The sequence below is a fragment of the Capsicum annuum genome, chromosome 7 (genome assembly GCF_002878395.1).
Source record: "Capsicum annuum cultivar UCD-10X-F1 chromosome 7, UCD10Xv1.1, whole genome shotgun sequence".
Lineage (NCBI taxonomy): Eukaryota > Viridiplantae > Streptophyta > Magnoliopsida > Solanales > Solanaceae > Capsicum > Capsicum annuum.
The window spans coordinates 187,154,747-187,169,038 of NC_061117.1; the positions used below are offsets into that span (position 1 = coordinate 187,154,747).

The 14,292-nt window shown below is 30.2% G+C and overlaps 1 protein-coding gene and 1 long non-coding RNA gene across 4 annotated transcripts; both read left to right on the forward strand.

Annotated features, from left to right (window-relative positions):
• Positions 1-3,739: 3,739 nt before the first annotated feature.
• Positions 3,740-7,746, forward strand: LOC124885840. The gene is made up of 10 exons (XM_047394085.1): positions 3,740-3,940; positions 4,022-4,117; positions 4,357-4,410; positions 4,773-4,853; positions 5,346-5,426; positions 5,897-5,977; positions 6,112-6,318; positions 6,391-6,530; positions 6,618-6,684; positions 7,366-7,746. The coding sequence occupies exons 1-10, from the start codon at positions 3,740-3,742 to the stop codon at positions 7,744-7,746; spliced, it is 1,389 nt and encodes a 462-aa protein (XP_047250041.1).
• A 1,571-nt stretch (positions 7,747-9,317) lies between these two features.
• On the forward strand, positions 9,318-14,292 carry LOC107877225. Of its 3 annotated transcripts, none has more exons than XR_001676259.2 (4): positions 10,963-11,444; positions 11,777-11,883; positions 11,971-12,095; positions 14,039-14,292. It is a non-coding gene; the product is annotated as an uncharacterized LOC107877225 (long non-coding RNA). The 3 variants fall into 3 exon arrangements; XR_001676260.2 differs by having other exon boundaries at positions 10,963-11,417; XR_001676258.2 differs by having other exon boundaries at positions 9,318-11,883.

Here is a 14,292-nt window from a genome sequence, read left to right on the forward strand (position 1 = left end):
ACAGCATAACAAATAGCACCACTTGTCCTGTTGCAGGCTAACCAACTCCTGTCTATGAAAATGAACTACATATAAGAGAGGGATCAATTAATTCCCGTCGAGCAACAGTAGTGGTGGCCCTTTCTAATTGTGCTTTGCTTTTGCCTAACCTTTAACAGATACCCCATGTGCCAAAAAACTATATGTTGCATCGAAATGAACTGTTAATTAGCCTGTCGCTCTAGGAATGATTAACTAGTCTTCATCCAACTTTCCTCAATAAGAAAATTATTAATTAAGGAGTTTAACTAATCCAAATTAAAGCTGCTTAAATTGATAATACAGTTTAGCTGAAACAACATCTTTTAATCATTAGCTGGGGGCATGCCATGGAGATGGGACTATAAATAATTGTACTAATTCTGTACTTGCAATTAGATGTAATATCTATTCTGACATCTGCCTGCTAGATTCAGGTGTTAGAACTTGTATCCAGCCTAATGCAACTAAGTTTTGTACTGTTGTTTGTTGTCTTTTTGTTGCAGTTAAATTTGTTCATAAGTCAAGAGCACGTATTATGATTTTAGCTTCGGATTAGTAGCGAACGTTTGCAAGAAAACAAATGATGTTATCGAAAGAGTAAATAAACCAAACAAGTAGAGATTAGAAATGAATCTTATAGCATATTCGAGCGTTATTTCGTATTAATCGGGGGTTGAGAGCGACCGAACTCGAGCGTTTGCAACAAAATAAGCAAGAGCAGCTAAGGAAGAAAACGTTAATGTTTGAGGAACAAGCTAAGATATTTTATTACTCCAGGAGTAAGGATGAGCAAAATCCGATCCTTTACAATAGGAGAAAGGCTACCTATTTATAGGGTACAGAGGTTGTCCTTCTGTCATTAGGATAATGTTGTTCTTTGAGCCTGTAGTACCGTGTTCAATGGCTTTTGGCCACTTGTCCACGAGTGTTGGGGGATGCCAACACAGTACTGCGCATTTGATGCGGTATAGACGAAAGTCGCCTGAACATCTGAATAGTTCTGACACTCTGTCTTCTTTGTCACTCCTTTGTACGTACTTATCATTGCTTTTTTTATTAAATAACTTTTTGGTGGCTGTTGAGCCTTTTATTCAAATCAATAAAGTAAAAACAAAACTAAAATTTACATATATACACAAACTAAAGTTACCTTATTACATTAAATATTAATTTGGTGAAGTATTTACACAAATCCCAAACTAATTACATAAATCTCCTCTTTTTTACTTTTTCTCTCATAAACCTGATACATCTAAAACACGGTAATTTCTTCCATATTTTGCTCCCCATCTGCTCCCATTACACACGCGGTATCTCCTCCATTTTTGAAACCCTTTTTCCACGGCAAAATTCAAGTAACCTGTACTGGGAGGTTACCAATTTGTAAGTTTTGAAGGTTTAATTGATTTTACTGATTTTTTTTTCCAACTTTACCAATTTAGGATTTTTTTTCCGTTTATTCTCTGGTTGTATGTTCATTTGTATGAAATTACCGTATTTTGCAAGTATATTCAAGTTTCTTAGTTTGATTTTTTCATTTTTCTTCATATACTACAAGTTAGATTTTTGATTTTCTTGGTTTGTAGTTGCTTATGCTTAATCAATATAGTGTAAAATTGGTAATGGATTCTCGTCCTAGCTTTACTTTAGGACTTAGTCGGTTAGATTCTCAAAAACAAGATATTCCCGTTGGGTTTGTTCCTGGTACATTTGATTACGAAGAACCCAATTTCGCAGAGAATCGTACAAAGCATCGAAACGACCCGGCAACAATGAAGAAATTGAAGGAAGCGGCCAGTTCTAGATCGAAGAAGTCAGGTTGAAAAGTGCCAAGTAAGAAGAAGTTTGATGATTTCGGTCGATCACGTTTTTCGAAGGTATTGATTATACATTATACATTACTTATATTGAAACAGTAATGTGTAATTTCTTGGAACACATTAATTATTTTGGTACACTAATGTATTATATTAGTATTCTGATATATATTTCAATATTTTATACATTGAAAGTTCTTATTACATATAAGAGGCATTTTATCTTTTTTGTGGTATTATACAGTTATAAAGTCTTAATATTGTATAAGGTGTCATTATACATTCTGGCAAGCTTATATGTCATATATGTTTAAGGTGAAAATGTTTAGTCTGACATTATACATTGCTTATTTTCAAACACTAATGTATAATATTGACATTCTGATATATATTTCTTTATGTTATATATTGCATGTTCTTATTACGTATAAAAGACAGTTTATGTTTTATGTGGTATTATACATTTAGAAAGTCTTAATATTGTATAAGGTGTCATTATACATTCTGACAAGCTTATATGTCATACATGTTTTAAGGTGAAAATGTGTAGTATGTAACATTATACATTACTGCATTTTATTATTTAACTGTATAAGTTCCCCTCAAACATGTGTAACTGTTGTGTAATTAGAGTCTTAGTTTATTTTTTCAGGGCATGAAATATTGTATTGACAAAGTCCCGGATCACCCATTGCATATCGATAGCTTATACAACCGTGCTTTTGGTGAAAACATAAAGACGTATTTCGGAGAAGATGTTTTAGGGACATTTAGAAATATGATATTTGGGATATTTCTCGACTTGCCTCAGTGCAACTGGATAGGCCAGATTTCAAAATGTATTCTTATGCTAGAAATCCAGTTAGATAATAAGGACGAGATTCATGTGTGGGTATAGGGGAACATCTTAAAATTTATGATGCTTGAATATGCCATTATCACCGGTCTTAAATGCACCGGTGATATTGATGAGTATATGTATACTTCATCGGCAAAATTTGCTTTGATGTCAAAGTATTTTCCTGACACACAAGGTGGAATAACTAGGTCAAAACTGATAACACGTGTGAAGATGGGAAACTTTGATAACTCTGAAAATGCTCTGAACCTGGTAATATTATTCTTTGTTCATACATTTCTGTACTCTCAGCATCGCGAAGCACTCATCAGTTTAGCTCACTTTCAGATGATCGAGGATGGTCGGTACAGACACTTTTCATGGGGAAAGATTACATTTGAAAAGTTGATCTACTCCTAGAGGCAGGATTTCTGAGTCGCAAAACAGTTATATTCATTGGGTGGAATGTCATACGTTCTAAATGTTTGGATGTTTGAGTGTTGCTCTGAGGTAGATAAAAAAGCTGCTTTGCGATGAAGAAACATCATCCCAAGAATACTCAACTGGTCTATGGAGTGTACTAGGCCTAAGTATGAATTTTGTATGTCTGTCATGTTTAGTAAGGTAATTGTATAACCTGTTAATTATTTTCACTTTCAAGTCATTTGATCGAAGCACTAATATTTCATTTTGAAATTCATTTTTTCAGTAGTCTTACAAGAATTTATAACTTAAAAACGAAGAAGTTTGTACTTGAGATTTGTCTTTCTCCGAAGATTTTGAGATATTTGATCCAACATCTGCTGCTTCCACATCTGTTGCTCCAACATTGAAAAGGCTAGTCGATGAAGATCAACCGCGCATTGTCACTGCAGCTGAAGACTTTTATGATTTCAGCACTATACCAACACAGAAATTTTTAAGAAAGGCTGATTTAGCCTCACCTTTATCACCTGAACAAGCATCGAAGAGAAGAAAGACAGTTATGTTTTAGAAAGTTAGTCCAGGGGTGCTGGATGTAGAGAAATCTACACGTGCTCCTTCAATACGTCATGTGTCTGGTATGTTTTCTAAAAACATTGAGGAATCAACAGATAAAGAAGAAATTGGTGTGTTTGAATTTAATCATAGTCATCAAGAAGAAATTGACGTGTTTCCTGAGCATGATCAACTCAAGTTTGTTCCTTCATCTTCCACAATGCTTGAAGGGACTTCTAAGTCTACTTTAAATATGAATGCGATAAAGACTTACATTAACACAAATGTAAGTTAACTTTCTTATTAACAATTTTTCTTTTGAAAAGCATGAGGTGTTTCTAATATATTTTTTTCCATATGTTATAAGGTTGATAAACAGATTGCTGATCTAAAAACACTAATATCCAATATACCTGTTGAGGTCGTTAAAGCTTTGAAGAAAGAAGAAAATAAAGAATCACCGGTATATAATATTATTTCGTTCAAATTTCTATTAATTTGATGAAATACTAATACATTCGTATTATTCATGTTATATAGGAGGAAAAAATTGTTGATCAACGACAAGGTCCCGAAGAAGGATTGAAAAAACATGACAGTCCATATAATTTATCGGTATTTTTTTGTCAATTATGTTGGTGTGTTACTATAAATCTGTATATCTCCCATCTCTAAACCTATTTTTTTTTAATTTTTATACAGCATGAAGATGAGGACAAGGGACCAGTAATTGAAATCAGAATTAATGAACCATCTGTACTTTAACCTTTGGAAATAGAGATCCAAGAATGTATATACACGCATACTGAATGTCCAATAACAACTGATGTTCAAAGCGAAAAGAAGGTATATTGAATTAATATTACGTATGTAAATGTTAGTTATATAATAATATTCCTGAATCACCTTTGATATACATAAATGTTATATGTTTTCGAATGAATTTTGATGTGTATGCTTGACATTATACATAAATAGGAAATGTATAAATATAATTATACATTCACACACAAGCCTAATAGATATCAAATTGGAATCACTGCTATAAAACTATTTTTCATTCACCATTATATTAATTTGATTAAATGTTCATACATGCACATTGTTATTTTATATAGGATGAGAATATGATCGATAAAGAGGAAAATTGTGAAGAAGAATCGAAAAACACGCACTGTACTGATATAGAAGATTTGTTGGTATATTTTTATCACTCATGTTTGTTTGTTACTCCAACTCTGTCTATATAAATGTACAACATGTTATTTTTAGAAAAAGGGTCATAACGTTCTCAGCTGAATATCAATATGTTAAAATGCTTTCGTTGGGGTTGTTACAGTATCATTATATATTCATTTGAATGTATAATATACATTTCTAATAATACTAGTCTCTTCAATAGAATGAATGTTCTTTATGAATATCCTCATACATATATATGCTATTTACAATTGGTTATATAATAACATTTCTGAATCGCCTTAAAAATGTAAAAATGTTATGTGTTAAAAATGGTGTTTTGATGTGTGTGATTGATCTTATACATATATAGAATATGTATATATAGATTTATACATTCATCTGCAATCCTTATAGATAATAATTTCAAATCACCGGTATAAATTTTTTCTAAATTCGACTTTGTTTACATTGATTAAATGTTCACACATGCTAATTGTTATTTAATATAGGATGAGCGTATGGATGATAAAGAAGAATGTCGTGATGAAGAATTAAAAAAGCAGTACAGTCCTGTGATGGATAATTTGCCAGTATTTTTTTGTCAGTCATGTTGGTTTATTACTACAAAACTATCTACATAAACGTACCAGATGTTATTGTTTAAAAAAGAATCATAATGTTCTCACCTGAATATCAAAATTTTCAAATCTTTATTCTACCATGATTTCTGAGTTTATTGTAAAGTCGTATTCTGAACTACTAATTTTGGTCTTTATGAAAATTGGGTGATGATTTTGTGAAAGGATATGAACTCATTGTACTCAAGTATGATGGATTATGTATAATGCGCTATGCAATACTATATTCATTGGAGCTGTTACAGTTTCATTATACATTAATTTAAATGTATAATAATATGTTATACATTACTAATAATATTATACATTCATATGCAAGCCTTACATATAATAATTTCAAATCACCAGTATAATTTTGTTTTCATTCAACTATGTATTACTTTGATTAAGTGTTCAAACATGCTGATTGTTATTTAATATAGGACGAGCATATGGACGATAAAGAACAATATCGCGATGAAGAACTGAAAATACAACACAGTCCTGATATGAAAGATTTGTCGGTATTTTCTTGTCACTCATATTGGTTTATTACTCCAAATCTATCTACATAAATGTACCAGCTATTTAGGCATATTTAAAGTTATACATTCATAAGTTTGTTTTATACATAACACATTCATATGTTTGCCTATAGGATGATGTTGGTGGCACAATAACGAATTCTGTTCAAGACGTTGTAGATGCACTATTATTTGGTTTATCAACTCCTACAACAACAAAGTCATTGGATATTAGTACACCAAATATAGTAACCGAAAGTCAGTGGACGATTTTCGACAGTCAGTTTTCGCCTGATTTTCCGGATGCTCAAGTTAGGGAGCGTGAAGCCACAAAAGCACCTGTAAAAAGAAACTGAAAGAAGTCGAGGATTTTTAGGTCACCATACATTACAAAATTTGATTCTAGTTCTAAGGATGAAGGCAATTCCGATGATGAAGAGAAGCAGATGTATGCTTTTGATGGTTGTACTATTTACCAAGAATTGCCTAACCAATTGATCCTCGATTACTCTCAGTGGCTTGAAGAAGGGTTACTCAAATATCATGCTGGCAAGTAAGTAATTTCAAAACTTTTTTTAATTTTCGAGAATACTACGACAGCATAGTTTTTTGTGATGTTTAATCCCTGTTAATTTTGCAGGAAACAAACGGACAATCACTATCTTAAATATGCTCTAAATTTAGGTTATTCTCAGTTGGACTTTATAGTTGCACATACACAGTTAAAGAATTAATTCTACTTAATGTCGCAACGCAAAACATGCTGGAACGATGAGTTAAATTAAACTAAATTAGTTCCATATCATAAATGTGGTTACTGTTGGAAACTTCACTATAATGCCGTATAATACATGTAACTCTTTGAAGCTTGTGTTACTATTAGAATATGCTATAAAAACTAGCATCAAACATTTTAATATGATGTATAATTATGAAGTGTTATCTGTAGTACTATTACTGAAATTGGAAAGATGTATAACAGTTAGAATTATATAGCATATTGTAGTAAGTAGAACTAATACAATCACTGTGTGTTTCATTCATTAATAGCTATGTATAATACATTTTCATACATGTAACATCTTTTTTTATCATATATCCAACATGAAGCAAAATCTTAAGTATAATACCACGTAGCACTTGTTATTTTTAGAAACTAATCATTAACACGATATCATGCATGTTTAAATAGGTTAAAAAAAATACATTTATTATTACAACAAGCACTAGAATATTATATCATACATAGAAAATGATGTATAATTACTTATTATACATGTAGTGGCAATTATTCATACATTAATATGATTGTCCAATACGTAATAAAAAATAAAGAATATGTTGTTTTCTTTCACTGTTTTACATATTTTACCCTTTTTAACATGTAGCACTTAGGTGTGATATTCTATCACTTGAGAAAGAAATCGAAGCTGCAGCAGTGTGATAATTATAAATATACAACAACCAGCTACTTCGTTAAAACATATATCGAGAAGACATATAATCGATATTATCCAGTGGTTCAAACAGATCAGATATCCACGCAAGAAGACTATGCAGAATCTTATAATGTGGCTAAGAATGAAGACGCTATTACAAATACAATTAATGGATTTTGTATTCCTGCTGGATTACCATGGCATATGGTTGATGAGGTATATGTTTTTGTTAACTGTGACAAAGAATTTCACTGGATATTGGATGTAATTGTGTTGAAGGAGAGAGTTATACGTGTGTATGACTCATTGTCAAGTAAAAAAAAAAAGTGAACCACCAAACGAAATACAAAAGTTAGCAGTGATGCTGCCTAATTACTTGTCAGACAGTAATTTTTTTGAAAAAACAGATCGAACTGACTGGTCAACACTGGAAGCGTACACCAGTAAATAAAGGATAAAAAGCAATGCAAAAAAAGTGACAAACTGTGTCGCTTTAAAAAGCGACGAGAAAAGCGACATTGTCCGTCACTTTTTTAGTTTAATTTTAATTTTTATTAATTTTTTATTAAAATCTACGGCAAACGTCTTAATATCCGTCGCTTTTTTCGCGGATTATAGTGCCAACTAATTAAAAAATAATTTATATTTTTTTAAATAAATGTGACGGATAGCGTCGTAATTTATTTACAAATAATAATAATTAGTTGTTGAAAAGCGACGTAGTCCGGCGATTTTTAGATTTAATTTTTATTTTTATTTATCTTTATTAAAAGTGACGGACAACGTCACTATAAATTTGATTTTTTAAATATCAATTCTAGAAATGCAACGCTGTCTGTCACAATTTGTAATTATTTTTAATTTATTTAATTTTTCACAAAAAGCGGTAGACAATGTCACTTTTGTTAAAATTAAATAAAAATTATTTTTTTGAAAAGCGACATTGTCTGTCGCTTTTTAAATTTAATTTTTATTTTTGTATATTTTATAAAAAGCGACGGACAGTGTCGCTATAATTTTTATTTTAAAATAATATTAATTCTAGAAAAGCGACCTTGTCCGTCACAATTTATAATTATTTTAATTCTTTTTTAATATTACAAAAGAGCGACGAAAAGCGACACTTTTGTATAAAAAATAATTTTTTGAAAAGCGACGTTGTCACTTTTTTAATTTTATTTTTATTTTTATTTATTTATATTAAAAGCGACGACAACGTCTCTATAATTTTTATTTTTTAAAATATTAATTCTAGAAAACAACGCTGTCTGTCGCACTTTATAATTTTTTTTTCTTTTTACAAAAAGCGACGGACAACGTCGCTTTTTTAAAAACTAAATAAAAATTAATTTTTTGAAAAGCGACGTTGTCCGTCGTTTTTTAAATTAAATTTTTATTTTTATTTATTTTTATTAAAAGAGACGGACAACTTCGCTATAATTTTTATTTTTTAAAATATTAATTCTAGAAAAGCGACGTTGTCTGTCACAATTTGTAAATATTTTTAATTTTTCTTTATTTCTTACAAAAAGCGACGGACAAAGTCACTTTTGTTAAACTAAATAATAATTAACTTTATGAAAACGACACTGTCCGTCGATATTTGATATTTTTAATTTACTATTAAATAAATAATTTTTATATTTAAAAAAATTAAATGTATTCAATTATATATTGTTGATATCATACGATCGATTGATTAAAAAAATAATATACTGTTGAAGTTATAATATAATAATATAAGTTAAATTGAACGATAATTTATCATTGTATGTATTACGAGGTAATTTACATGTGTATGTGATGTATCTCGTACATCTTGTGAATTTTATAGCCAATCAACTATATATATTGAATACATTGATAACATACGATCGATTGATCAAGGTAATAATATATTGTTGAAGTTATAATATAATAATGTAAGCTAATAAATTAAACAATATATAAATACGTATCTCTCGTATAGTGATGTATATAGTAGTTAAAAGCTAGCTAACTGAATCTATATATCCAAATATTTTGAATAATACGTTAACATCATATGATCGAGGTAATAATACACCATTGAAGTTATAATAATGTAGTCAATTAACCGATAATTCATCATATTAATATGTTGTATTAACGTAATTGAAATCTCCAATTCAATCTTTTTTAATCCAATTTCTAATCTCAATTTGACTCATCTCCTTAATTTTAATCTCAACCGTTCATCATATTTGATCAACGGTCAATATTAATATCAATTTTCACTATTTTTTCTTGAAATTAGGGGTGTGCATCGGTTGGTTCGATTTGATTTTATATATTATCGATTTGGTGTATCGGTTATCGATTTTTAAATAAGTTAAACCAATAATCAAATCAATAAGGTATTTTTTATCGGTTTTTAGTTTATCAATTTTTAGTCCTTAACGGTTCGATTTTTGGTTTAACCAATAAAAAAATATACATAAAATATAAATAGTAGCAACTAATTAACAACAAAAAAAATCTTAATTGCAACAAAAATCCTACATGATGTGTTTTATTTTACAAGAATTTTCAAACTTGAATAGGTTTTCGAGAAATTCTACGTACACTGTACCCTTCTCAGACCTAATTTGTGGGACTAAATCAGTTTAATTGTGTTGACACCCAATTTTGACCTCACGATACTCCTCCCAGACTGATATTTTATATAGTAATTTTACGTAACATTAATTCTTACATGCTTAGTTTATATTAATATCGAAGTCTTACTATTTTTCTCGGCATTTCCACATTTATTAAATTTTCATTTTTCACAATTTATTAATTCAAATTCGATATTTTACATAATTTTTATTAATATTTATTTATTTTTACGTAAATGTGCACACTCACAATTTACAAATGCATTGTCTTCATTATTACTACTATCGATAATTTTATATAACATTAATTTTTACATGCTTATTTTATTTTGATATTGTTGTCTTATTATTTTTTTCATCATTATCACATTTATTAAAATAGCGGGCCTAATTCAATTCAATTTCTCAATGTGTTTATTTTTTAGCCATCTTGTACACAATTAATGTCAATTTTAACCAAATTGATATCAATTCCATTTTTGACCTATTTTAAAGTAATTTTAATCTCAGCCGTTGATCAAAATTGATTCAACGACTGATGTTCACACCTAATTTTGACCTCCCGAGACTATTTTTAGGCTGTTATTTTCTCAAAATTATTTGATTTAAATTATTAATATTTTTGTACACATTATTCTTATATTAAATACATATTTTTGGCGTATCACATTCAGAATTTATAATTATTTTATTAATTTTTGGTATTATTTTTATGATTTATTAGTTCCAATACAACATTTTATGTAATTTTATTAATATTTATTAAGTTATTTTTCGTAAATATACACACTCACAATTTATAAATGCATTATCTTTATTATTATCAATATCGATAATTTATATAATTTCACATACGCCTTATTATTTTGTTTGTCATTATTACATAGTAGCCTAATTCAATTCAAGTTCACTATTCATTTAAATTCTAGCCACCTTCTATTTAATTTTATTCAGTTTATTATAATTCTAGTCAATCACCTACCTGCTGGTGTCCTCACCCGTCAACGAACCCGCCCAGATCCGGCAAAAATGAGCGCCGCACCACTGCCTCCCTCCTTCTCTTCTCTCGACGCCGCCCTACAGCCAAGTGCCGCCACGTTACCAGCAACCACCTTCAGCCGGTGCTCAACCGGCGAGGATTTGCCGAAAACCGCCACCAAAAGGCAGAACCCATCAGCGCACCTCTCTCTCTTTTCCTTCCGTCGAGAACCGCCACCAGCAGCAACTAGATCACCAGCTCCGGCTGGTCATTGCCGCTTCCCTCTCCGTTCTTGTTCTCCGAGCAGCAACCATCACTGCCGCCAGTGAAATAGCAACAACAAATCAACCGTTCCGCCATTTTTGGCCGAAAGGGACCCCAAGAACAGCGAAATCTGGACACCGGTGATGAACTTATCTGCGATTTGTCCGGTTTGATTTCTCAATACTTTCAAGAAAGATAAGAAAATGTTATTTTCACTTCTTACTTTCAAGAAAATCCACCATCACATCACCCTTACCAATGCTTCATGTGACACTAATAGGAAAACAAACCTAAAATGATAAATCGATTTGTGCTCTTCTGCTGCAGCAGATTCATTCTGATCCTTTAGCTCCGCTCTCTCTTTCTCTGGCTCCCTTACTTGCAAGTTTGTTTGCCTTTTATTATCTTCTAAGTAGATGCTTTAAAAGTCTGTCTTAGAAAAGAAGTACATGTATAGTTGGTCTAATTATTATTATTATTTGTTTGTGTGTTTTTTTAGGGTACGTCATTCCTAAAGGCTGGAGAATATACATATACACGAGGGAGTTGAATTACGATCCAAGGAGTTATCCTGATCCATATACATTCAATCCATGGAGATGGATGGTTAGTCTTGTTGAATTAAGAACAAAAAAAGTGCTTAAATTTGATAATTAAATTGAAGTTAACGAATAATTATGCTTCTAATTATAGGATAAGAGCCTGGAACACCAAAATTCGTTCTTAGTATTTGGAGGTGGTACTAGACAATGTCCTGGAAAAGAGCTTGGTGTAGTTGAAATTTCTACATTTCTTCATTACTTCGTAACAAAGTACAGGTAACTAATATATATACTTTAACATATACACAAATCTTATTAATATTTTGCGTATCGATATGTTACTAAATGTAGCTGTGTTATGGTTTACGCGAATGGGAAGAAGTAGGAGGAGATAAACTGATGAAGTTTCCAAGAGTTGAGGCACCAAATGGTCTACGAATTAGAGTTTCAACTAATTAACTAACTATCAATTCATGAATGTACAGAGAAAAAAAAACAGATGCAAAGCTAAGAGTAACAGGGATGTACAACTTATTTTTCCCGCTAACCTAATGACGAATTAAATACAATTTTTTGCAGAGGTGATCAATGTTATATACACTGTCGATTATTTCTACACAGTTGTCAAAATGGTTTAAGTTTAATGACTTGACATGTGTACTAGTGACTTGAAAATAGTGAAGTGTTACTTGAAAATGTTTAAGTATAGTGACTTGAAATGTTAATTAGCTATTTGAAAATGATTTGAGTGTAGTGACTTGAAATGTGAATAAGTTGTTTGAAAATTATTAAGTGTAGTAACTTGAAAATGATTAAGTGTAGTTACTTGAAATTGAGAACTTGTGACTTAAAAATGATTAAGTATAGTGACTTGAAATGTGTACTAGTGACTTGAAAATGATTAACTTTAGTTACTTAAAAGTGGATACGTATAGTGACTTGTAATGTGAATTAGTTATTTGAAAATGGTTAAGTGTAGTGACTTGAAATGTGTACTAGTGATTTGAAAATAGTTAAGTATAGTGACTTAGAAATATGAATTAGTTAATTGAAAATAGTTAAGTGTAGTGACTTGAAATGCTAGTACATGACTTGAAAATGGTTAAGTATAGTGACTTGAAATGTCAATTAGCTCTTTGAAAATGGTTAGAGTGTAGTGACTTGAAATGTGAATAAGTTATTTGAAAATTATTAAGTGTAGTGACTTGAAAATGGTTTAGTGTAGTTACTTGAAATTGAAAACTTGTGACTTGAAAACGGTTACAAGTGACTTGAAAATTGTTAAGTATAACTACTTGGAATGTGAATTAGTTACTTGAAAGTGGTTAAGTATAGTGACTTTAAATGAATGATTAAGTGTAATGAATTGAAAACAGTTAAGTATATGTATTTTAAATGTAAAGTAGTTACTTGAAAATGGTTAAGTATAGTAACTTGAAATGTGAATTTATTATTTGAAAATGGTTAAGTGTAGTGACTTGAAACGTGAATTAGTTATTTGAAAATGGTTAAGTGTAGTGACTTGAAATGTGTACTAGTGACTTGAAAATGGTTAAGTGTAGTTACTTGAAAATGCTTAAGTATAGTGACTTGAAATGTTAAATAGCTATTTGGAAATGATTTGAGTGTGTACTAATGAATAAGTTATTTGAAAATTATTAATTGTAGTGACTTGAAAATAATTAAGTGTAGTTACTTGAAATTGTGAGTTTGTGACTTAAAAACGGTCAAGTGTAGTTACTTGAAATTGTGAACTTGATGCTTGAAAATGGTTAAGTGTAGTCACTTGAAATGTGTACTAATAACTTTAAAATAATAAAGTATAGTCACTTGAAAATGATTAATTATATTGACTTGAAATGTGATTTAGTTAATTGAAAATAGTTAAGTGTAGTGATTTGAAATGTGTACTAGTACCTTGAAAATATTCTAAGTGTGGTGACTTGTCATGGGAATTAGTTATTTGAAAATGGTTAAGTATAGTGACTTAAACGTGTAGTAGTGACTTGAAAATGGTTAAGTGTAGTTACTTGAAATGTCTATTAGTTATTTGAAAATGGTTAAGTATAGTGAAATAAAATGTCAATGAGATATTTGCAAATGGTTTGAGTATAGTATCTTGAAATTTGTACTAGTAATTTGAAAATAATAAGTTCAGTCATATGAAATATGAACTAATAACTTGATTTTTATATGTTTTGATGTAAACTTGCATACAGATGACATCCGATGGTGACGGTGATTGGCCTTGTCCTGACAAGAGTTCGAAGTCAACTACTAAAAAGAAATCTCGGACACCTGTAGACTCCAATGAAAAAACTTTAGGATTGTTTAAGTGTTTTGGTGGTTGTTGGATTAATTATTAGGTGTTTTATATTTTGGATTTGATCGTTTAAGTGTTGTTGATTTGAATTTGCTTAAATGTTTTGATAATGTTGTGCGTTGTATGATTATTTTAGAAATGTGTGTTGCA